The sequence below is a fragment of the Macaca nemestrina genome, chromosome 11 (genome assembly GCF_043159975.1).
Source record: "Macaca nemestrina isolate mMacNem1 chromosome 11, mMacNem.hap1, whole genome shotgun sequence".
NCBI lineage: Eukaryota > Metazoa > Chordata > Mammalia > Primates > Cercopithecidae > Macaca > Macaca nemestrina.
The window spans coordinates 56,035,923-56,060,275 of record NC_092135.1 but is presented as its reverse complement, the minus strand read 5'-3'; the positions used below and the strand labels follow the sequence as shown (position 1 = coordinate 56,060,275).

The following is a 24,353-nucleotide window of genomic DNA, read 5'->3' as shown; positions in this document are numbered from 1 at the left end:
AGGTTCAAGTGATTCTCCTGCCTCAGCCTCCCGAGTAGCTAGGATTACAGGTGCATGCCACCACGCCCAGCTAATTTTTGTATTTTTAGTAGAGATGGGGTTTCACCATGTTGGCCAGGATGGTCTCTATCTCTTGACCTCGTGCTCCACCCGCCTCAGTGGGATTACAGGCGTGAGGCACTGCACCCAACCTGAAGCCAATTTTTTATTCAGAAACTTAAGCCAGTCCTAGGTTGAAGCACACAGAAGCATACCATCAAACTACAGAAGAGATAATGTTGGCTGAAAGGTTTTGAGAGTAGGAATAACTAAGCATAGAATACCTTTAATCTGGCTTCCATGAGCAATTTGACCTAGAGACATACCAGGTCCCCATTCTCTGTTGGGATTAAATGCACCTCCATACCCCTGCATGAACTGGCTAAATGAACTGGCTCACTGTTTGAAAAGTTGCCTATCCAGATGTTTTTGGATTCATATGAACTGATATAAGAAAAGTATTTTGGGCAATGCTATCTTTCTATGTTCTGTCTCATTGGGTCAGTTTAGCAAATGTATACCTTGCATCTCTTATCTGAAAGGTGCAATACTAGATACAAATAAATATGATAGTACAAGGCATGCTCCTTACCATTCAGAATTTCACACAAAGTTGTAAAAATGTATGTGGCAAAATATAGATGATTGTAAAATTGATCACATAGAAAGAGGGGTCATGCTTCAATTGGTGGTGATTTTAGGGGGTGCAGGGACCATCATTGATCTAAATGAAGTGCATGGGAAAAATTATAGTAAAAAAAAGCATACTTTTCTATTAAGACGTCCTGTTATGTTTTTACATATAACAATGCTATGTTATATGTAACATATATATATATAACATATACAATGCTATGTTATATGTAAAACATACTTTTTGTGTGGAGTTGCATATTCCAGGCCAAAAGTAGAAAGGGGATCTTTTTAAATAATTGATGCGTAGTGATTGTACAAATTTCTGGGGTACCTGGGATATTTGATACATGCATAAAACATGTAATAATCAAGTCAGGGTAATTGGGATATTCATCACCTCAAACATGTATCGTTTCTTTGTGTTGGGAACATTCCGAATATTCTTTTCTAGATATTTTGAAATATACAATGAATTGTGATTAACTATAGTCATCCTACCCGTGCTATTGAACACTAGAATTTATTCCTTCTATTTAACTGTAGTTTAATATGCATGAAACAACTTCTCTTCATCCCCTGCCCCTTACCCTTCCCAGCCTCTAATAACCACCATTCTAGTCTCTACCTTAAAAAAGAATATCTTTAAGATGCAAGGAACTATCTAATTAGAATCTAGAAAATGGAATAAAAATGTGCTTTATCTTAATGGCTTATGGGGACTGGAACTGGATGCTTTGAACTTCGTATCTTTTATGAGTCTGGTTAAGTGTTATGACTTCCTTCTGACTGAGTCACAGGTCAGAGATAATGACCTGACAACAATGTACAGAAGTCTATGTGTTCAAAGATTCAACATCACACAGCGTGAAATAAGAGACCAACTGTTTGCTGCTCTAATCCTTTTGTCCTAACTTTCTGCTTCCTATGTATAAAAAAGAAGTTCTTATTTCATGTTGAAATTAATGGTTGTATAATAGTGGTTCAAGTTTTTTTTAAAGTTAAACTTTGAGATACTCTAATATTATAAATGTTCTGTTTACTAGTATAGTTTTTAATAGGAAACAAGTCTGAAAGATTACAAAACTAAAGTAGGATATAAAAATGATCTTAGACTGAAAAGTATCATGACATTATTTTGGCTCCAAAATCTACATGGTGAATAGTTTCTACAGTTTTTATTTCTACAGTATTTATTACACTTTTACTGGCTTAACTTTATTAAAATGAACAAAATGTGGGATTGTGAAAATAAACATCTTACATTCAATACAAATCAGAAGTATAATAATAAGAGGAGATAGGGGATAATGAGTGCTTGTTTTGTTTTTCTGTAAACTTCATGTGGAAGTAAAGAGACAAGCTATAAATTCAACTCTTATCATATGCTGACTCTCTGATTCTTCTATCATTGGAATATAGTAAGAATCCTTCAACAATCAGTACATTTAAAATCTCTGTCTCAACAAATGTCCCAAAGGACTAGTTAAATACCCTTAGTTTTTACTTCAGTTTGAGGCTTGCAAAGCTAATAATTCTTGATACATACATTGTAGGATGAATTAATTGATGAAAAGTGAATGGAACTGTCCTTAGGAAGTACTTAGTTCGGCCTTTACCATCCTGAAAAGAAAACTGCTCTTCTGGTTCCCATGCACAACTTTGTTATTCTTGGACCGGAGACCAGAAGAAGCTTCCAGTCACCTAAGAGTGAACAATTATACCCTCTTATGTGTTAGACATGATACAATGTAGTAAGGATACAAAGATAAATAATGCAGATTAATATGGGAAATGCTATGCTAAGAATACACAAATAATGCCTTAGAAGGTACAGCTAGCTATGTCTGGAGGAGAGGAGAGGGAGAAAGGCTGAGAAGGCAATGCTAAAACTGAGTCTTTAAAGGATGGATAGGAAGGATTTACCAAGCAATAAGGCAGGGCAGAACTTTCCAGGCATGTAGTAAATGCCCAAATATATTGGTAAAGATCCAGGGGCAGAACCTCATGAAAAAAGTAAAGGAATGCAGGTAGTCAAAGAAAGGAGGGTCATAAACTATAAGCTATTGGAGTGCCATGGATGGAGCTACTGTTTTTCTAGAGGGCTCAGGAGAAGATTCAAGAAGGAGGTGGCATTTGTTCTGATCTTAAAGATAGAGTGAGTTTGACAGGTGGAAGAGGGAAATTAAGTCATTCTAGTAGAGAAAGCTGTGCAGAAAAGCAAATAAGCATGAGAGTGCATAACCACATTCTCTTTCCTGTTTACATCCTCATACTGGAGACCTCATCCAGTCCTCTGGTGTCAAATACTGTTTATGTGGCTATCTCCTTAATTTAGGTCTCCAGCACTGAGTTCTCCCCTAAGCCACCCATCTGTGCCTTCAGATGTTCGTCTGGCCCCTCCACTTAGAGGTCTTATGGGCTTGTCAAGTGTTATATGTTCAAAACTGAGTTCTCAATTTTCTTCCTTTTCCAAGCCTATTATTCTCCCAATCTTCTATCTCAGTTACTAGTATCACCATTCAACAAGCTGTTCAAGCAAAAAACCTAGGAATTGTCCTTGATTAGTCTTTCCTCCAATCTTCACATGGAATCTCTCAATGAGCCCTCCTGGAATCTCTCAATGAGCCCTCCGATTCTCCTCAAAAGCACATCTCAGATCTGAACACTTGAATCCATCTCCTGAGTCCAGGGACCAGCGCTGCCTTTTCCTTCTATCTGGTCTCCCTGTTTCTCCTTAGCTTCTCTACTACCCATGCTCCACTTCATATCCAGAGCTTTCTTTTTAAAGTATAAGTCAGATCATGCTACCGTTTGCTTTAGTCTCTTCAATGGCTTTTCCTTGTTTCTAGAATCATATCCTGGCCAAATCATCTAACCCCCATGCAGCTCTCCAATCTTGCTTCTAATCTTAACCTATGCCACCTGCTTCAGCTCCCTGGCCTCTTCCCAGCTCTCAACATATGTGAGGTCTTCCCCATCCAATGCTGTTGCACCCTCTTCCCAATGTACTGCCCTTCATCTCTTCCCATGGGTGTTTCACTCTCATCTACCAGGTTTTCAAACAAATGTCATGTCATCCAAATGTCCTATTTAAGACATTTAAAAGATACCTTCTACTAATTCTACTCAAATTTTTCTAAACCATCACTCTACTTATCCCTTTCTTAGAGGTTAATACAACATGTAATATTCCATTCATTCATTCATTCATTTACTATCTGTCTCCCTTTCTACAAAGTCTCAGTTCCACAAGGCAGAGGCTTCATTTCTTTTTAAGTACCAGTATCATGTGCTCAACAAATACTTGTTGAACAAATGAATGTCTAAGTCCCAAAGTCAATAAGGGTTTAATACTATAGGTAAGGGTTAATAGAATCAAATACACAGAGACATCAAGTAAAATCATGATGGAAAAGGATATTGATCTGATCCTTTGGAACTCACTAGTGAGAGCAGTGACTTTGGAGTGGAGCACAGAGGTAGGAATACCATGGGTGAGGAGTGAAATAGAAGATGTTCACATGGGAGAAAGCAAGTATGCTAAGATGCCTGCCCAAAGAGGAACAATGAAATGTATGATGCTACAATCTTGGGGTTCTAAAGAATTTATGAATTATTGTAATGGGATAAAATTATGTTTAATTCCATGTGAGAAGGAAGCAGCAAAGAGCGAGAAGCTGAAGGTACAGGGGAGAGGAGGAGATAGATGAAGAGGGGGGCCATGAAGAAGGTGGAATTGGGAATGGGATCTGCAGCCCAGGTGAGGCATTAGTCTTGAACAGAAGGAAGAATACCTCTTCTTCTGATGGGCTGAACATTAAGAAAGGTATCTTGTAGAGCTTCTATTTGCTCTGATGAAAGTGAGGAAATAGCAGCAGGTATGGAGCTGAACATAGTGAACAGGTTTTAGCATATCACTATGAGAAATTGAGAGGCATTGTCCAGGAATTCATAAATGGAATGCTTATTGTCATTGAAGATTCAATTGAAACCATAAATTTAGTACTAGTTCCTACAATTATGTCATCAATCAAATGGTTATTAAGTACATGCTATGTTTTAGACACTTTAGCTGAATATATCACAATTCTTGCAGCCTAGTGGGAGAAGAGAAAAGTATATTAATTAGCAAAGCTTTGTGATGAGAGATGCACTAGGGAAATAGCATTATATAACTGGAGACCAGAGGATGATGGGAAATGGGAGGGTAGGTTCTGGTCACAGAGTCTATTGCTATTATTCAGGATTTCCCAGTTGGAACTGTTTTCAATGATAATAGAATTCTGGAGGAAGAGAAAGTTCCCTAGAATGGAGGAAGTCATCGAATTATGAGAAAAACAGTTTGGAAGGCATTCAGACAGATGCTGAAGTTGTCTAGGAAGGTTGGAAGGGCATTCAGACAGGCCGAAGTTGCCTGTGTTTGAGAAGACTGTGACTAAAGTATCTGAATTCTTGATGAAAATTTGGGAGTGACTTGGAAATTTACACATGCCAATGAAAACAACAGGTAGAGGGTGATATATCCATGTGGTGTTAACACCAAAGGGAGAAAGAATTCTACATATCACAATGGCCTGAAATAGGCAGTTAACAATGAGGAAAATGCCCAAGCTATTCCCCAGCCAAATGGCACATAGGGTATCAGAATATGAGTATCCTTCACTCCAGAGAATTTCAGCGAAAACAAGGAAATAGTTTTCTGAAGGTTGAAGATGTAGGGAGTTTTACATATGATGACACAGGGGTTCCACAGGGCTCAGTAGAAAGCACTGAAAAGGATTAGATCGAGAGAGAGAGCGAGCGAGAGGGGGAGAGAGAGAGAGAGCACACTTATACTATAGCAATGCCTGAAGGTACCAGAGAGTCAAAGATGGAAATAATTAGTCTTGAGATTGCAGAAAGTTCCAGGTATAACATACGTCTAGGGCCTGCACAGGACAGTGTATCAAGTGATCAAGTGGTGTCAGAAATCTGAGGACGCCAGCAACCCGGGGTTACTCTGCTTGTCGTCAAGGGATTGTCTGCAAAAGAGCCACTGACTTTCTCCAAGGCCAATGCTGGGAGTAAGGAAATATTATTGGTCTGTTTTAACCCAGAGAAAAATGCTCTTTGATTTCATATATGTTCTTTTAAAAAAATTTGTTTTGAAGTAGCTTAATTTTTTTCTGATTATAAAAGAAATATGATTCATTGCAAAAATAAGGTGATGCAGAAAAGAATAAGATAAAGCTTGTTTATAATTCCCAGATGGAGATGAGATAATCATTGCTAACATTTCCGTGTCTGTCATTAATAGAATTCCTTGGCATTTATCAGTTAGGATTCTAGAACACTCCTTGTCAATCAATGTTTCCTCTCTCTCCTGCACCCACCCTCTCTGTCACGCTCCATCTTGGGTGCTGCTGCCTTTCTAGCTTTATCTCTGTTCTCTCTAAATCCAGAGCTCTGTCATGTCTAGAGTGGATATCACTGCACATTGGGCTTATTTAGTTATTCATTAAACATTGAACAGATGTTGCTCTTGTGGCTGCAGAGTTGCTTTGTTTGTGGCGATGGTGCTTGGGATGCTTCTTTTGATTCTCCCAGAAATCAGAGACCATGTTGGCAAGTCAGGAAACCACTTAGATTTTCCTATTCACCTCTGTCTCAGAAGAGGAAATGCCACCTTGGGGGTAGGGCTAGCCCAGCTTCTAGAATAGACCCCCTGCTGCCAGTCACTCACTATGTACCATTGAGGTACTCCCCTTCAAGAGCCAGTCTCTTGACCCAGGCACAACATGGCAGGCCAGAGTGGTGGAAAGGGCCTCTGTCAAATAAACATTCATTGTCTCATCCCACTGGGAAATCCTGAATAAGGGTTTCAGCTCCCTGAAAACAGCTCATACCTACTTCTGGTTTTCTCATTTTGCTTACATTTCTGGAAAAGGGAAGTAAAACAGGCCTACTATTAACATTGCTGTCACCTTTTTGCACTTGATAAGCCTGACCTTTATTTTACCACATAAGTCAGAAGTACTATATACCACAACCCTGCTAATTTGCTCTTTTCCTCCTTCCTCCCACCTATCTCCTGCCACTTCCCCAGAAGCATAAAGCTTTCAACATCCTGCTGTCCATTAGCATAAATAAACTAATGCTTTTAAAATAAAAATAGTTTGAATGCTATATTTGTTAAAGACTGCATTACCATAAAAAGATAAAAATATTCTTGAGTAACAGCTAGATCATATACTTTAGAGACAATAACATACTTTTATTGTGGTTCTCTGGAAAGTTGATTATTTTAACCATAGATTAAACCTTAGGTCTCAGCACAAGTTATATTTCCATTCATTGCAGAAATTGTTAAACCTTGCAGTTTCTCAGGGCATCTACCTTCATGTTTTAATTTATTTTTCTGTTGCCAATATATTATAAGCATATCTATGAAACAAAAAAGATGAAGTGCCCTTTAAATTCAATTTTGTAATATGAACCAGTGGATATGGTTATGGCTTTTCCCCTCATTTTTACATATCTGTTGTTAATTTAAATTTTATGTAACATTTATACAATAGATTAAAAAATACTGGGCTATGAAAAAACAGAAGTGGCAAGAAATGGAAATGAGAGATCTTCAGCGTCTAGAAGAACTGAAGAAATTAATGGCTGAACAGTCACTAAAAGACAGAGAAAGGTAAAAGAAAATTTAAAATTGTGTGGAAATGGAGGTGGTGAATGGAGTCTTTTGCAATGAGTTAGAATAAATAATATCAGAGGGAGCATTTTTCTATACTTAATGTATCCTTTCAATATTTATATTCACAAATGAATACAATGATATCTATAATGCATTTTAAATTCTCATATTCATACATTAACCTCTGGTTTTTCATTTTGTTCCTTAGATAGCTTCCTAGTTAAAACCCTCACAGAGGATTTGATAGTATTTGATTACCCACTGTGTGCATAAAATGATACTGGCTGCTGCTGTAACTATCTCTTGACCCAGAAGGAGAAAACCATTATTCAAATAAGAAGGAAAACCCATTTACTGTGACAGAGGCTGGGGAAGACAGTACATAATTATACAGTGCTGTGTGGTGTTTATTATAACATACTTAGGGCATGCCCAATACCTGAAAAAAATTTGGAATTTCCTAGAACTATGTAATTTGAGATCAAGTAGCCTAGTCTCCTCAGTTTACATGTGAGTACAATAAGAGATTTAAGTTATTTTTTGCAAAGTTACTGTATCAGTTAGGGTCGATTAGGAGACAAAAAACATATAGTAATTTGAATAGGGAAAGTTTAAGAGAAAGAATGATAAACTCTAACAGGAAATCCTTTCTATATAAAGAGATAAATAGCATGCTAAAGAATACCCTTGGACTTAAGGAGGGTTCCCATGGAAGAACCAAGTTTGGAACTGAGGAGCCCTCTCCATGGTTGGGATTCACACCTTACTGTAGAAGCTATGGTCATGACCCCTCTGAATGGTGAAGTTCTCGGGTGGATTAAGACAGAGCTAGCTCAATAGTCACTAGGCAAACAGGGAACACCCAACTTGGGTGCAGGCAGGCCAAAGCTGGAAGCCAATTATTGAGATGCTTGCAAGGCTCAATGGAAATCTGACCATAGAAGTACCTTTGAAATTTGATGGGACTGACCATCAGTGCGCCATTGGAACTCCATGGACACAGCAACACTTGTGTCCCCTACACGTGCTGCTGGCAGCTGTACAGTATGAACAAGAAGGCATAAACACACGAACCAGGAAGGAAATCCCCTTCCTCTGCAGTGTCCTTCAAGCACCCTCTTCTGACACAGCTTAATATTTTGCCAGTGGCAAGGGACAGATAGAGGGTCCACCTCCATTTTCAAAGAGCAGACAATGAAGGGTGGAGCTGTGAGGCATTACACTGATAACTGGCATAGTTATCTAATTTAGCTAGCTCCTTAGTGATTTTCACAAAAGATAAAGAAGAGAGAGCTCTCATTTCATATCATAAATCACAGTAAATTTCCTTTAAATAGTGATCTTCCCTGATATATTTACCTTAGTCACTCTAAAAAGATTTCCTGGAACTCTATACTTTCTGCTTAATTTCACTGGGAACCTAAAATTGCTGTAACAAATAAAACCTATCTTGAAAATTGCCCCTCAGACTTACATATAACTTTGGAAGGCATAACCATTGGATACAATGAGGTTCATTTGTATCTAGGAAGCTTCCTTTGTGACCCATGTGACTGTTATCTCAAACTCTAATCACTGAGGTTGTAGATTGAATCTGGAGTTTCAAATAGATGCTAAGCATTCCTAAGGATTTTCTGTACAAAATGCACATTATTTCCCAGATAGCTCAGGATTTTAGAGTTTAGTATAATCTATTACTGAGAGAACTGAGAATATAGCAAAGCCAGGGCTAATGGTTAGAAGGTGAAGCCATCAATGAGAACCCAGATTAACAAACACAAACCAAGACCTAAGTGGATAGAGGCCATGGGTCAGAAACAAGGAGGTGGATAAGAATTCCCAAACAGCTAAATACTAAAGGGCAAGGCAAAGGCAGATTGATCAGTCTAAAGCTATCCTAGCAAAATGAAAGAGAGCCACAGAAATTATAAGGAATGGGGAAAACAGAACAGATATGTAGTTCCAGCATTAGGAGACAGGCTTCCACTAAAATTACCCCTCATAGTCAGGGAGCTTCTTTGATTACAGAGTCATTTCAGTTTTTGCTTCCTGTCCCAATAATTATCAAGATTAGCTGATTCAGAACTTCAGTTGAAAAAGAAGAAAAGGAAAATCAGATTAATCTGCATTACGTAACACAAAAAAATAGGCATATTATAAGATACTAAAAAGAGTACTAAAGACTAGGAGCCCGGAGACCAAGGTTTTAGTCTTGACTCTTTGAATTTTATATGACCTTGGGAAAGTCTGTCATTCCACCTCCACAGGCTCTGTTTTGTCCTCTGTAAAACTGAACTGGATAACTTCTGAGGACAGAGTTAATCAACTTTTAAGGGCCTATGATCTGTTTGTTCAACTCTTATGTTAAAATACTGTAGATTCAGATAATTATGAGTCCAATGCTTATTTGCCAATGGAAAATCAGTGAAAAAGGCCTTTAAAATATCAGTATATATAAGAGATATAATTCTCAGGAAACTTTTTATAATATTATAGAAGTATATTCCTCATTTTGTGACTTAGGGAGATAGAGTTCAACATACAAAATTACTGATAGGTTTTGCTTTTGATAGTAACCAGAAGTTGTCTTCTTTCATAACTACATAACACTAAGAAATTTGGTTGATTGGGTAAAACATTTTTCTGTACTACTGAAATGCAATTCATAAACCTTGTGTTTGATATTTTAACTACGGACACTTTTTTTCCATATCAGAATAAGCTGGCTTGAAGCAGTTTCCAGATCTGTGTTCAGAACACACACACATATCCTTGAGGGTTTGAAAACTTATGTCATTTACTTCCCTTTTCTATTTTTAAATTCTAAGATTATATTTCTTGAAAACAATATTCAGTGGGGCACAGTGGCTCACGCCTGTAATCCCAGCACTTTGGGAGGCCGAAGCAGGCGGATCATGAGGTCAGGAGATAGAGACCATCCTGGCTAACACGGTGAAACCCTGTCTCTGCTAAAAAAAAAAAATACAAAAAAATTAGCTGGGCATGGTGGCGGGCACCTGTAGTCCCAGCTACTCGGGAGGCTGAGGCAGGAGAATGGCGTGAACCCGGGAGGCAGAGCTTGCAGTGAGCCAAGATCGCACCACTGCACTCCGGCCTGGGCGACAGAGCAAGACTCCATCTCAAAAATAAATAAATAAAATTATATATTAGGTTGAACCACATAAAATTCCATTTTTGTAGGTCAAAATGGTTGAGTATTGGCAATTTCATGTGGTTCAACATTAAAACAAGACATATAATTGTTTTATTAATTACATTTACCTTCTCAATCTATTAGAATATGTCTTTTGCCCTCTTCATTTTATCGAAATTGTTTTTGCCCAAGTTTCCACTAACCTCCTAATACCCTATTTTTATTTCTCAACGTGCCATTGAGATTAAGAGGGAAGGCTCTAGAATTGGTTGACATTAGAATACTGGCTCTATCCTTTATAGCTGTGTGAACTTTGGATGAGTTATTTAACTTCTCTGTGCTTCAGTTTCCTCATCTGTACATTGGGGATATAAACAGTATCTACTTCTTAAGATTGTTGCAAGGATCAAATGATACATTGAATGTAACATATTCACTGCCTGGAACACAGTAAGTATTCATTAAATATAAGTGATTCCTATCAATTGACTTTTACATCATGAAATACTAACGTATTTTTTCTCAAAATATTAAAGCAAGAAGGCCACACTTCAAGCCAGAAAGAGAGCCCTCACCAGAACCTGACCATGCTGGCACCTAGATCTTGGGCTTCTAGCCTCCAGAATAGTGAACAAATAAATTTCTGTTGTTCAAGTCACTCAGTCTACGGTGTTTTGTCATGATGGCCCAAGCTAACTAATACAATGTTATTATATTATTAAATGTATTGTGCTTTTTTAGCCAGGCCTGGTGGCAGTGGTACCTGTAATTCCAGCTACTCAGGAGGCGGAGGCTGAGGCAGGAGAATTGCTTGAACCCGGGAGGCTGGGGTTGCAGTGAGCCGAGATCATGCCATTGCACTCCAGCCTGGATGACAGAGCGAGACTCCATCTCAAAAAAAAAAAAAAAAGTATTGTGGTTTTTGTTGCTGTTCTTAAAGATTTTATGTAGTACATATATAGGTACATTTTAAATGAATATTTTAAAAATATTCTAAGTAAAATGTAAAAATGAGGACATTATTATAAAAATTAAAGTTAAAGCAAAAGTGCCCTTAACCACTACCCTCATGTAGTCTCTTCTCTAAAAGTCATTGCTTTTATTGTTTTTAAATGCATGCACATACATGCTATCTATTTTGTATGTACCTATACAAAATCAAGTTTAAGAACAGCAACAAAAATCACAATACATTTAACAATATAATACCACTGTATTAGTTAGCCTGGGCTGTCATGACAAAATATCATAGACTGGGTGACTTGAACAACAGAAATTTATTTTCTCACTATTCTGAAGGCTAGAAACCCAAGATCAACGTGCCAGCATGGTCAGGTTCTGGTGAGGGGTCTCTTCCTGGCTTGCAGAGTGGGGCCATCTTGCTGTGACTTCACATGGTGAAGAGAGAATCAGCAAGTACTTGAGTGTCTCTTCTTATAAGGGCATGACTCCCACTGTGAGGGCTACATCTCCAAATACTGTCACATTGGGGTTTAGGCCCTCAACATATGAATTTTGAGCAAACACATTCAGTCTATAGCAACCATTTGTGTAAAAAAAGCATTTATGTATGTACAAATCGACTATTTACTACTAACTTATTTATAGGTTGCTGCTGGCATATAAGTCCTTTGTGCTAGTTAGGAAAAGGTGCCTCCTTCTGGTGGCAGAGTGCATATTGCTCCTACTACAAGTGGACAAATTAGGAAAAGATTCCCTTCTGAATCACAGCATACAGCTTGACAAGCAGAGGCAAAGCTGGATGTCATACTTCATTTGGATCTCTGGTCATGGATCAGTTTTGTAAAGCACAAACTTCAAAATGATACATGGTATCTCTGCAAATAAACCTACCTAATTCTTTTAAAATAGTATATATTATTCATATTTCTTCTAAAGTGTAGTTCTGTAGCCATCTGGAACTTATTTTAATGAGTGATATGAGCTAAATTGTTCTAAATTGATAGCCAACTATCTAAACACCAATTATTTAATGATTCATCTTTACCCACTGATTTAACGTGCCACCTTTGTTATATATTAAATTTCTAATTATACTTTTATATCCATATGGACTCTTGATTAGATTAAAAACTGATCTATGTTTATAGTTCTACATTGATAGCATGCTGTTTTAATTATTCTGTTTTGCTATCTAGTAGAACAAGTGTTCACTCATTCTTTTCAAAAATATCTTAGCTATTCTTATGTCAAATTTCACTTAGAAATGTTGTTGATTTTTTTGTGTTGAAATTTTATTAAGGAGAGCTGACACATATACCAAATTTAATCTCCAGCCTGGGGACATGCTTCCAAATAGCTCTACAGTTCTAGACTTCTACTAGATCCTTTAGAAAAGTTCATCTTTTTTTTTTTTTTTTTCTGGTGAGGACAGAAATTATTTTTGAAATAGGTAGAAACTGGTGACCAAGAAGCCAATTATAAGTTTCCTTCAGTAAGCTCTTTGAGAAAAAGTCTCTGAACTAAGGAAGTGACAGTGGGAAGCAGAAGTGCTACAAAAGCTGACAGATGTGTGTGAAGTATTTACATGAGTTAGAGTTGGTGACTCATGTCATCAGGGATGGAGTCTGAAGGAAGACAAAGAATGAAACCCTGAATATTATTGTGCTTTTTCTGGCCTCTTGGGTTGAAAGCTTTAGTTATTTTGTTTTCAGTGTATTTTATTTCCTAACCAATTCATTTGGCTATAGTTTTTTTTTTCCTGTTTATTTTGGCCATATTCTACAAGGTTTGAAATATGTGTTTTTATTACCTAATTTCTAGTAGTTTTCATTTCATTTTTGATGTCACAACAATAAATTGATGGATATTGGGGTGCTTGCCACAGCTAAGTTTCAGTTTCATTGATTGTCTTGCGATGGGCTTCAAATTGGTGAGCAAACTGTATAGCAAAATGTGTAAAAGTTAAAATACTAATCAAAATATGAGTATTAAGTGGAAGATACCTTTAGTTTTTTTGGGTAACAAATGACAGTCTTCAAAATAGACATAAGAACGTATCTTTGTCTTTTTTTTTTTTTTTTTTACCACAATGTTTATTCTTTGTATTATTTCGTTTCTGTAACTCTATGCTCGTGGTTCCTTTCTGGCCATCCCAAAACGTTGCCACTTAGTCCTCCAAAGTCTTCTCCCCCTCCCCCCACCCCACCACGGCTGAAAGCTAAACTGTCTCTCTTTCGCATACAGTGGTTGTTCTTTCTTTTCAGCAGGGCACTGACTGCGCTTCCTAACTAACCTTGTTGGGACCAATACTGGTGCCCTGGTCACTGCAGTGTAGAGTTCTCTACAGCTGCAGTGATTCTTTAATGTATATGTTTATTTTGTTTTCAGGTGATTTTAAACACTTACCCTGTTCCCAGAAACTTTCTTTACTGAGTATTCTTTATGTTGGGTAGCGAAAGAGTCTACACACAGGGAGGAGTAGAAAGCTAGGATATGTAAGGGTCATATCTCATTCACTGTATATCCTTAGCATCACTGCTTTCTATTATCAGTGACTGTTGCAGAGCAAGCAAGCAGAAATTAGACTGTTCTTCCAAGCACAGGGGCCTTTCTCCCCTCTACATTATGACATTTTGAAGATGCTTATTACAATGTTCAATCTTTAACTTTTCTGAAGTTCAGCTCTCTTGTAGTTAACATAACAGTCTTCTTCCTCTGTATTTGCCAATTATTGCTTTAATAAGGATAATTATAATTGTGGCCTTTCATTTACTTATCTCCATTGCTGTTTCTTGTAATTTAATAAATAGCTTGCTTTTCTCATTTTACCTCCTTTGTGCTAATTTTAATGTTTCAAAAATGTTTTAACAATATACTCCAGAAGATAATTTTAAAGATTTCTAAAAGCAGATTTACTTAGCTAAGGAGTTCCTCTAGATACCATTGCATGACCAAAAAAACTGAAGTTGCCTACAACCAACAAATGGATGCTACAGGTTCTAAGAACTTTATCAGTCAATGCTCATGTAATACTAGAGCAGCTGTTATTCCATTCTTTGCTACATTAGAATCACTTGGGGAGCTTTTGAAAGTCCTGATGCCCAGGCCAGACCCCAGACCAACTAAATTCATATCTCTGGGGAAAATTCTGATCCCCACATTTTTGGGAAATTCTTAGGGAATTCTAAAGTGCAGCAAAATTTAAGAACCATTGTGCTAGAGTTCTCTCTACACTTTCTGAAGTGTGGGCCCAAAGTCATCTACTGGGTTTTTGAGACCATTCCACTTTTTGCAGAAATGCCCATAATTTTACTTTTCCCAGACAGTACCCTCACTGAGCTCAGAGAGGTCATATAGGTGAAACTTACATTCATAGAACAGTTTATCAATTCTAGAAAACCTCTTCAAGTAAAAATTTTGCATGTTATTTTTCTAACAACCCAGTTATGTGTATGTATGTGTGTGTGTGTGTGTGTGTTTAGTGGAGAAAACATTGCTTTCCACAGTAAAAAACAAACAAACAAAAAACACTAATTTTAGGTTATTTTTTCCCAAATAACAGCATTTTCCTGTGTTGTAAAACAGTAAACATTTGAAGTTTAAGATGTCAATGACCATTTGGGAAGGAAGAGACTAGAGCCAGCTGCCTTTCTAACACTAAATTGGCCTTGCAAATCTAGTGTGTGTTTTGAGGTGCTTGCCAGCATCGGGGAATTGACAGTTACTGTGTTTTCTAAGTGACAAAGCCAGATGTTTCTCTCTATTTTCCATGTCTTTTCTTAACAATGTGCAAATTTCAACATGTTGTATTGAAAGGCGCTAAGGAAATTTAAAGTGGGTTCACAGTCTAATATTTGAGATCTTTAAAGAGTATGTTTAGTAAAGTGACTTAATCAGAAATTTTTACAAACATTTGTCATGTTTTTGCTTCTCAGCATGAGATTTCTCAAAATTAGTAGGATTGCTCTTGTTCATTAAGTCTCTGACAACCAAATCCCCATTCCAAGTGGATGTGCCAAATGATATAGTCCAAAGATCACTGTGAACCATTAAACAAATACAGTTCTTAATAGGACTGTTTTGTATTTTATATGTATATTAGAAATGTTTTGCAAATTAGCAGTAACTTAAAAGATGGAAAGAAACCTCATTGGTGGCCAACAGTAATAATAATAATAGTACTTATGACCTGCTCCTCAGTGTAACAAAACAAATTGTGGGAGATGTGTGTGTGTGTTCATAAATTGGGACATGGATACACAGATTATTTGGATATGATTGCAGTAGCTCTCGAATGGAGCTTAGCTAAGCAAGCATGATTGACAGAGAGGATAAGAAATTCAAGGACAAAGCAATATATAGCCATTTTGATGTGAAAATGAGCAAGCAAGCTTGTGCCCGTGGGCAAATGGAACACCAGATGGGCAGAGATGGCACAGCTGAGGGTCATTCAAGAGGTCTTGGATGATGATTTAGCTCCTGATGACTGTACATCAAGTTGACTCTACATATGTGGTTCCTTCCAAACCACAAGCAATTGAAGCATGTCGTTTGCTGAGTAGTTTAGGCTGCTTTTACTTTGTTGTTTACAACTTTGATTTTTGATTTTGGAAATCTTGTTCATTTAAAGAGATACTGGATTTTCATTGTACGCTAAGTTGATCTGTCTGTTGCATTTACTTGTTCGGGTCATTAAATGGAATGTCAGCAAGTATGTGTCTGGTAGAGGCCAGACAAAAATCAGAAATGCTTTAGAATATGTTTTTTAAAGTATAAATGAGCGTTATTACATCCCTTTATGCCCACCATTATTTTTGTGTCATATGTATGTGTCAATGAATTGACCACAGATGCTGTAATTCCAAATAGAACATCTAGGTGCTATGATCTTTTTGAGAATAAATTATCTCAAATTCTCCTCTTCAGTAACACAGACTCTTATTTTGGTACAGAACTAGTGCTACAGATATTTGAAAGTTTTTGTTGGAGCATTAGGTTGTTTTCTTTCTTTTTTTTATTATTATACTTTAAGTTCTGGGATACATGTGCAGAATGTACAGGTTGGTTATATAGGTATACACGTGCCATGGTAGTTTGCTGCACCCATCAACCCATCATCCACATTAGGTATTTCTCCTAATGCTATCCCTCCTCTAGCCTCCCACCCTGCAACAGTCCCCGGTGTGTGATGTTCCCTTCCCTGTGTCCATGTGTTCTCATTGTTCAACTACTACTTATGAGTGAGAACATGTAGTGTTTGGTTTTCTGTACCTGTGTTAGTTTGCTGAGAATGATGGTTTCCAGCTTCATCCATGTCCCTGCAAAGGACATGAACTCATCCTTTTTTATGGCTGCATAGTATTCCATGGTGTTTATGTGCCACATTTTCTTTATCCAGTCTGTCACTGATGGACATTTGGGTTGGTTCCAAGTCTTTGCTATTGTGAACAGTGCCACAATAAACATACATGTGCATGTGTCTTTATAGCAGAATGATTTATAATCCTGGGTATTGGGTATATACCTAGTAATGGAATTGCTGGGTCAAATGGTATTTCTGATTCTAGATCCTTGAGGAATTGCCACACTGTCTTCCACAATGGTTGAACTAATTTACACTCCCACCAACAGTGTAAAAGCATTCCTATTTCTCCATGTCCTCTCCAGCATCTGTTGTTTCCTGACTTTTTAATGATTGCCATTCTAACTGGCAAGAGACGGTATCTCGTTGTGGTTTTGATTTGCATTTCTCTAATGACCAGAGATGATGAACGTTTTTTCATATGTTTGTTGGCCACATAAATGTCTTCTTTTGAGAAGTGTCTGTTCATATCCTTTGCCCACTTTTTGATGGGCTTGTTTTTTTCTTGTAAATTTGTTTAAGTTCCTTGTAGATTCTGGATATTAGCCCTTTGTCAGATGGAGAGATTGCAAAAATTTTCTCCCATTCTGTAGGTTGCCTGTTCACTCCGATGATAGTTTCTTTTGCTGTGCAGAAACTCTTTATTTTAATTAGATCCCATTTGTCAATTTTGGTTTTGTTGCCATTGCTTTTGGTGTTGTAGTCATGAAGTCTTTGCCCATGCCTATGTCCTGAATGGTATTGCTGAGGTTTTCTTCTAGGTTTTTTATGGTTTTAGGTATTATATTTAAGTCTTTAATCCATCTTGAGTTAATTTTTGTATAAGGTGTAAGGAAGAGATCCAGTTTCAGTTTTCTGCATATGGCTAGCCAATTTTCCCAACACCACTTATTAAATAGGGAATCATTTCCCCATTGCTTGTTTTTGTCAGATTTGTCAAAGATCAGATGGTTTCAGATGTGTGGCATTATTTCTGAGGCCTCTATTCTGTTCCATTGGTCTATATATCTGTTTTGGTACCAGTACCATGCTGTTTTGGTTACTGTAGTCTTGTAGTATAGTTTGAAGTCAGGTAGTGTGATGCCTCCAGCTTTGTTCTTTTTGCTTAGGATTTTCTTGGCTATATGAGCTCTTTTTTGGTTCTGTGTGAAATTTAAAGTAGTTTTTTTCCAATTCTGTGAAGAAAGTCAATGGTAGCTTGATGGGGATAGCACTGAATCTATAAATTACTTTGGGCAGTATGGCCATTTTGACGATATTGATTATTCCTATCCATGAGCATAGAATGTTTTTCCATTTGTTTTTGTCCTCTCTTATTTACTTGAACAGTGATTTGTAGTTCTCTATGAAGAGGTCCTTCACATCCCTTGTAAGTTGTATTCCTAAGTATTTTATTCTCTTTGAAGCAATTGTGAATGGGAGTTCACTCATGATTTGGCTCTCTGTTTGTCTGTTATTGGTGTATAGGAATGCTTGTGATTTTTGCACATATATTTTGTATCCTGAGACTTTGCTGAATTTGCTTATCAGCTTAAGGAAATTTTGGACTGAGGTGAGGGGGTTTTCTAAATATACAATCATGTCATCTGCAAGCAGAGACAATTTGACTTCATCTCTTCTTGTTCGAATGCCCTTTATTTCTTTCTCTTGCCTGATTGCCCTAGCCAGAACGTCCAATACTGTGGTGAATAGGAGTGGTGAGAGAGGGCATTGTTGACTTGTGCCAGTTTTCAAAGGGAATGCTTCCAGCTTTTTCCCATTCAGTATGCTGTTGGCTGTAGGTTTGTCATAAATAGCTCTTATTATTTTGAGATATGTTCCTTCAGTGCCTAGTTTTTAGCATGAGAGGGTTTTAGCATGAAGGGGTGTTGAATTTTATTGAAGGCCTTTTCAGCATCTATTGAGATAATCACATGATTTTTGTCATTGGTTCTGTTTATGTGATAGATTATATTTATTGATTTGCATATGTTGAACCAGCCTTGCATCCCAGGAATGAAGCCAACTTGATCATGGTGGATAAGTTTTTTGATGTGCTTCTGGATTTGGTTTGCCAGTATTGTATTGAGGTTTTTCACATCAGGGATATTGACCTGAAATTTTCTTTTTTGTTGAGTCTCTGCCAGGTTTTGGTATCAGGATGACACTGGCCTCATAAAATGAGTTAGGGAGGAATCCTTTTTCTGTTGTTTGGAATAGTTTCAGAAGGAATGGTACCAGCTCCTCTTTGTACCTTTGGGAGAATTTGGCTGTGAATCTGTCTGATCTTGGGCTTTTTTTTTTTTTTTTGGTTGAAAGGCTATTAACTACTGCCTCAACTTTAGAACTTGTTATTGATCTATTCAGGGATTTGACTTCTCCCTGGTTTAGACTTGGGAGGGTGTATGTGTCCAGGAATTTATTGATTTCTTCTAGATTTTCTAGTTTATTTGCATAGAGTGTTTATAGTATTCTCTGATGGTAGTTTGTTTTTCTGTGGGATCAGTGGTGATATCCCTTTTATCATTTTCTATTGTGTCTATTTGATTCTTCTCTCTTTTATTCTTTATTAGTCTGGTTGGCAGTCTATCTATTTTGTTAATGTTTTCAAAAAAACAGCTCTGGGATTCATTGATTTTTTTTGAAGGGTTTTTTGTGTCTCTATCTCCTTCAGGTCTGCTCTGATCTTATTTATTTCTTGTATTCTGCTAGCTTTTGAATTTATTTGTTCTTGCTTCTCTAGTTCTTTTAATTGTGATATTAGGGTGTCAATTTTACATCTTTTCTGCTTTCTCCTGTGGGCATTTAGTGCTATAAATTTCCCTGTAAACACTACTTTAGCTGTGTCCCAGAGATTGTGGTACATTGTGTCTTGGTTCTCATTGGTTTCAAAGAACTTTTTTTTTTTTTTTTGAGATGGAGTCTTGCTCTGTCACCCAGGCTGGAGTGCAGTGGTGCGATCTCAGCTCACTGCAAGCTCCACCTCCTGGGTTCACGCCATTCTGCTGCCTCAGCCTCCTGAGTACCTGGGACTATGGGTGCCTGCCACCATGCCCGGCTAATGTTTTTTTTTTGTTTTTTTTTTTGTATTTTTAGTAGAGACAGGTTTCACCATGTTGGTCAAGATGGTCTCGATCTCCTGACCTCATGATCCACCCACCTCGGCCTCCCGAAGTGCTGTGATTACAGGCGTGAGTCACTGCACCCGGCCTTGAATGAATTTCTTAATCCTGCATTCTAATTTGATTGCACTGTGGTCTGAGAGACTGTTAAGATTTCTGTTCTTTTGCATTTGCTGAGGAGTGTTTTACTTCTAACTCTGTGGTCAATTTTAGAGTGAGTGCAATGTGGTGCTGACAAGAATTCATATTCTGTTGACTTGGGGTGGAGAGTTCTGTAGATGTCTATTTGGTCTGCTTGATGCAGAGCTGAGTTCCGTCCTCAATATCCTTGTTAATTTTCTCTCATTGTTCTGTCTAATATTGACAGTGGGGTATTAAAGTCTCCCACTATTATTGTGTGGGAGTCTAAGTCTCTTTGTAGGTCTCTAAGAACTTGCTTTATGAATCTGTGTGCTCCTGTATGGGGTGCATATATATTTAGGATAGCTCGCTCTTCTTGTTGCTTCTATACCTTTACCATTATGTAATGCCCTTTTTTGTCTTTTTTGATCTTTGTTGGTTTAAAGTCTGTTTTATCAGAGACTAGGATTGCAACTCCTGCTTTTTTTTTTTGCTTTCCATTTGCTTGGTAAATATTCCTCCATCCCTTTATTTTGAGCCTATGTGTGTCTTTGCACATGAGATGGGTCTCTTGAATACAGCACACCAATGGGTATTGACTTTTTATCCAATTTGCCAATCTGTGTTTTTTAATTGGGGCATTTAGCCCATTTACATTTAAGGTTAATATTGTTATGTGTGAATTTGATCCTGTCATTATGATGCTAGCTAGTTATTTTGCCCATTAGTTGATGCAGTTTCTTCATGGTGTTGATGATCTACAATTTGGTATGTTTTTGCAGTGGCCGGTACTGGTTTTTCTTTCTGTATTTAGTGCTTCCCTCAGGAGCTCTTGTAAGACAGGCCTCATGGTGGCAAAATCTCTCAGCATTTGCTTGTCTGTAAAGGATTTTATTTCTCCTTCACTTATGAAGCTTAGTTTGGCTAGATATGAAATTCTGAGTTGAAAATCATTTTCTTTTAGAATGTTGAATATTGGCCCTCACTCTCTTCTGGCTTCTAGGGTTTCTGCAGAGATATCCACTGTTAGTCTGATGGGCATCCCTTTGTGGGTAACCCAGTCTTTCTCTCTGGCAGCCTTTACGCCTATATGTAGAGGTAAATGCTTTGCAGCTTCCTCAGCAGTAAAGGATGCTGTGTCCTCCAGTATGTCACCAGTATTTGTGAGTGATATGGAGGCAATCATTATATACTTTACTGATGTCTTTATTACTAATCTCTTAGGGGGTTTTACTAAGCAGTTTTAAGTAATGAAATACTGACCTTTTGGGCATAAACTTTGCAAAGATTTTATAAAGCTGCAGGGCTAGGTAGGCAGAAACTTATCTGGTATAGGTTAAATGAAGGAAGGAGAATAAAGCCATGGATTGGGAGAAATAAAATGGTAGCTTTTACAATATGCCAGTACCCTGGTGGATACCATAGAACTCCAGGCACTTGAAGTTTATTCTTTTGGGGGACTACCCCTGAAAAAAATATATATATATGTATAAAAATATACATTTATGTTTATTTATATCTATACAGACATAAATACAGCCATCAGATGATATTAAATAAGAATTAGAAGGTTAGTGAAGGGAGTATGTTTATAATCTGGGGTTATTTTTTTATATATTCTAACATAAGTTTTACAGTGTCACATAATTTTAAAGCTGGGAGGAATCTTACAATGCATCTAGTCCATCCTCCTTGCATTTACAAAGGTTTTAGCTTACAAGCAACAGAAATCCTTTGTAGTTAAATTTTGTAGTAAAAAGATTTCTGTGGAAAGATTTTTTTTTTTTTTTTTTTTTTTTTGAGACAAAGTCTCACTCTGTTGCCCCAGGCTGGTGTGCAGTGGCATGATCTCGGCTCACTGCAAGCTCCGCCTCCCGGGTTCCCGCCATTCTCTGGACTCAGCCTCCCAAGTAGCTGGGACTACAGGTGCCCACCACCACGCCTGGCTAATTTTTTTTTTGTAATTTTAGTAGAGACGGGGTTTCACTGTGGTCTCAATCTCCTGACCTCATGATCTACCCACCTTGGCCTTCCAAAGTGCTGGGATTACAGGCATGAGCCACCATGCCCAGCCAGAAAGATATTTGACTAACCCACAGAAGCATCAGTTAGGCCACAGACCCAAGCTTACCAAACAGTTGGGAATAATGAAATCTGGGAAGACAGAAAAGAATCAGGTTTGGAACCCAACTCCCTTTGGAATTATCCTCTTAAGTTTAACTATGACTAATGGACACCATGGCGTGCCTCCTCCTCTGTGGTGTCATGACATTGGACATTTCTGCTGGCAACACTGCCTTTGTTCCTGTTCCTGTCGTGCCACCCAGCTCAGGGTCCTAACAGCTCCTCAACAGGCCCTGCTTCTCTGCACCACTGACTTCTAAGTACAGCATCCATGGGGCTGAGCTCAGGTCCCACACTCATGCTCTAACTGCAAAGGAGGCTGGGAAAGCATGCATCAGGCCTCCGCTTACAGTGGGAGTTTCTACAAAAGAGGAAGGGGGCTCAGAAGCCGAGAAAAAAGAAAGAGAACACCTTCTACAGTTCACAGCTTTAGTTGGAAAAATCAACACATAGCCTTCTTTCTATACTTAAAACAGCAAAAAATTTGCTTCCACCTAACACTGTTGTTTTACCTTTTACAACCCAAAATGTACTCACTTCATTCCCAAAGGGAATAAACTTAAAGTCTTATTTGTGACAGCATCCAGCTCCAAATCCAGGATCCCTAGGTCATATCTTTTTGTCCCATCATCCTCTCATCTTGTCATGATCTATCTTGATATTCTATGACCTGTGAATGGAATTTTAAAGTTCACTACCAATAACAACACCTCATATAAAATAGTATAGAAAAGGGAGGTGAAGGAAGTGAACAGAAAGTGTGTATGTGTTTGTGTGTGTGTGTGCGTGTGTGTGTGTCAGATCAAGGATGAACACCTTTCTGTAAGTGGTCCTTGCTTCTGCAAATGGTCAAGATCATAATTCAGATTTATAATTTCCCTTCTCTACTGTGAATTACATATGCCCTTTGCTTTCAGCCAGCATCTTGACTGATTGCAGTTCTTTACTTAATAGGTTGACTGCTACCTTTTCTGAAGGACTTGCTTGCATAGGTTGACTTTTATCCCTGGCATACAATTCCATAAGATGTCCTAGGGATTCTTTGGATTTCATCTGCTTCTCCCTGCCTGTATTAAATTATAGTACTCCTATATCCCCTTGATAGGTCTATTGTTCCAACCAACATTGTAACCTTCTTTTATGTCTGTTTGCTTCATGGTATGACAAACCCCAAAAGGCAAACATTTGCATCAGATCTTAAGTCAATGTAACCATTGTTGTCCTCCGATGGAAGCCTCAGAAGTAAAACCAGCAGAGCCTGGAGTCCTGGGGATGGGGAACAGAAATTTTATTAAAGGATCTTTGGTATTAATTGTGAAAAGCACCATTCCCACTTGTATTTAATGGTACAACTATGTGCATATTCTGTCTTTGTGAGAAATGGCACCATATATTGGTCACTAATCAGAGCAAAATCACTTCTTACAAAACAGCATTGAACCTCAGAAAATATTGCTTCCCAGTTCATTCTGTAGCGGAGTCTTCAATTGGCTATCTGTCGTTTTATAAGGACAGCAGCATCCGGGTGATGCGGTGAATGCCTGCGCTCCAGCCTATTGCTCTACTTCTTACACAGTAAATGGACTTCCTTAGGAAGAAACAATGTCCTGTGGGATATTATGGATACACAGTTGGCACAAAAACAGTGTATAGTGAAAGAAAATCCAATTATTTTTTTCTGTCCTTTCCATGATAAAAGTGTGCAATAAAATATTGGAACTGGCTAAAATTGGCTGATTCCCCTGGGGTATTATACCATGTTAAGGACTCACAGGTACAGTAGTCGGATTAGCCTTGATAAAAGCAACCTACATGGTTGAGCAGTCCATAGCCCCTGTTCCCATCACTAGGAGCATTTTATCGTAAGCCCATTGAGCAAGTGGCAGGTTGCTGGAGAAGAAGACTGATACACACATAATAGGCCATGACTCCCACCTACTTCTTTAAAATCACCTCCATACAATATATGTGCACTCTGGACTAATTCCAACAATTTTTCGGAGACTTATTTTCACAAATCCTCCAATCTTATTCCTTCAATGTCCATAACCTACTGGCCAAACCATTAGCTACTGCCTACAAAATGTTACTAATCCATCTTTTATTCATCTGTTAAAAACTATTTGTTGAATACTAATATGAGCCAGTCACTAATTCTTTACATCAGGTAAAGTG

At 37.8% G+C, this 24,353-nt stretch overlaps 1 protein-coding gene and 1 long non-coding RNA gene across 9 annotated transcripts in view; one reads left to right on the top strand and one right to left on the bottom strand.

The window, feature by feature from the left end:
- LOC105493206 (coiled-coil domain containing 148) overlaps positions 1-24,353 on the top strand; it is a 285,928-nt gene that overhangs the window by 218,786 nt on the left and 42,789 nt on the right. For 7 of the 8 annotated variants that reach the window (XR_011609794.1, XM_071072806.1, XM_071072801.1 and 4 more), the window contains one exon: positions 7,233-7,351. Coding sequence is in view for 7 of the 8 variants with exons in the window: in XM_071072806.1 (XP_070928907.1) it covers positions 7,233-7,351 (119 nt within the window). In the remaining variant the exon portion in view is untranslated. Of the gene's footprint in view, positions 1-7,232; positions 7,352-11,044; positions 14,956-24,353 lie in introns of those variants that run through there. The other variant, XM_071072804.1, reaches the window with a different exon arrangement.
- Positions 1-24,353, bottom strand: part of LOC139357124 (uncharacterized) — a 67,748-nt gene that overhangs the window by 2,076 nt on the left and 41,319 nt on the right. The window lies entirely within an intron of this gene.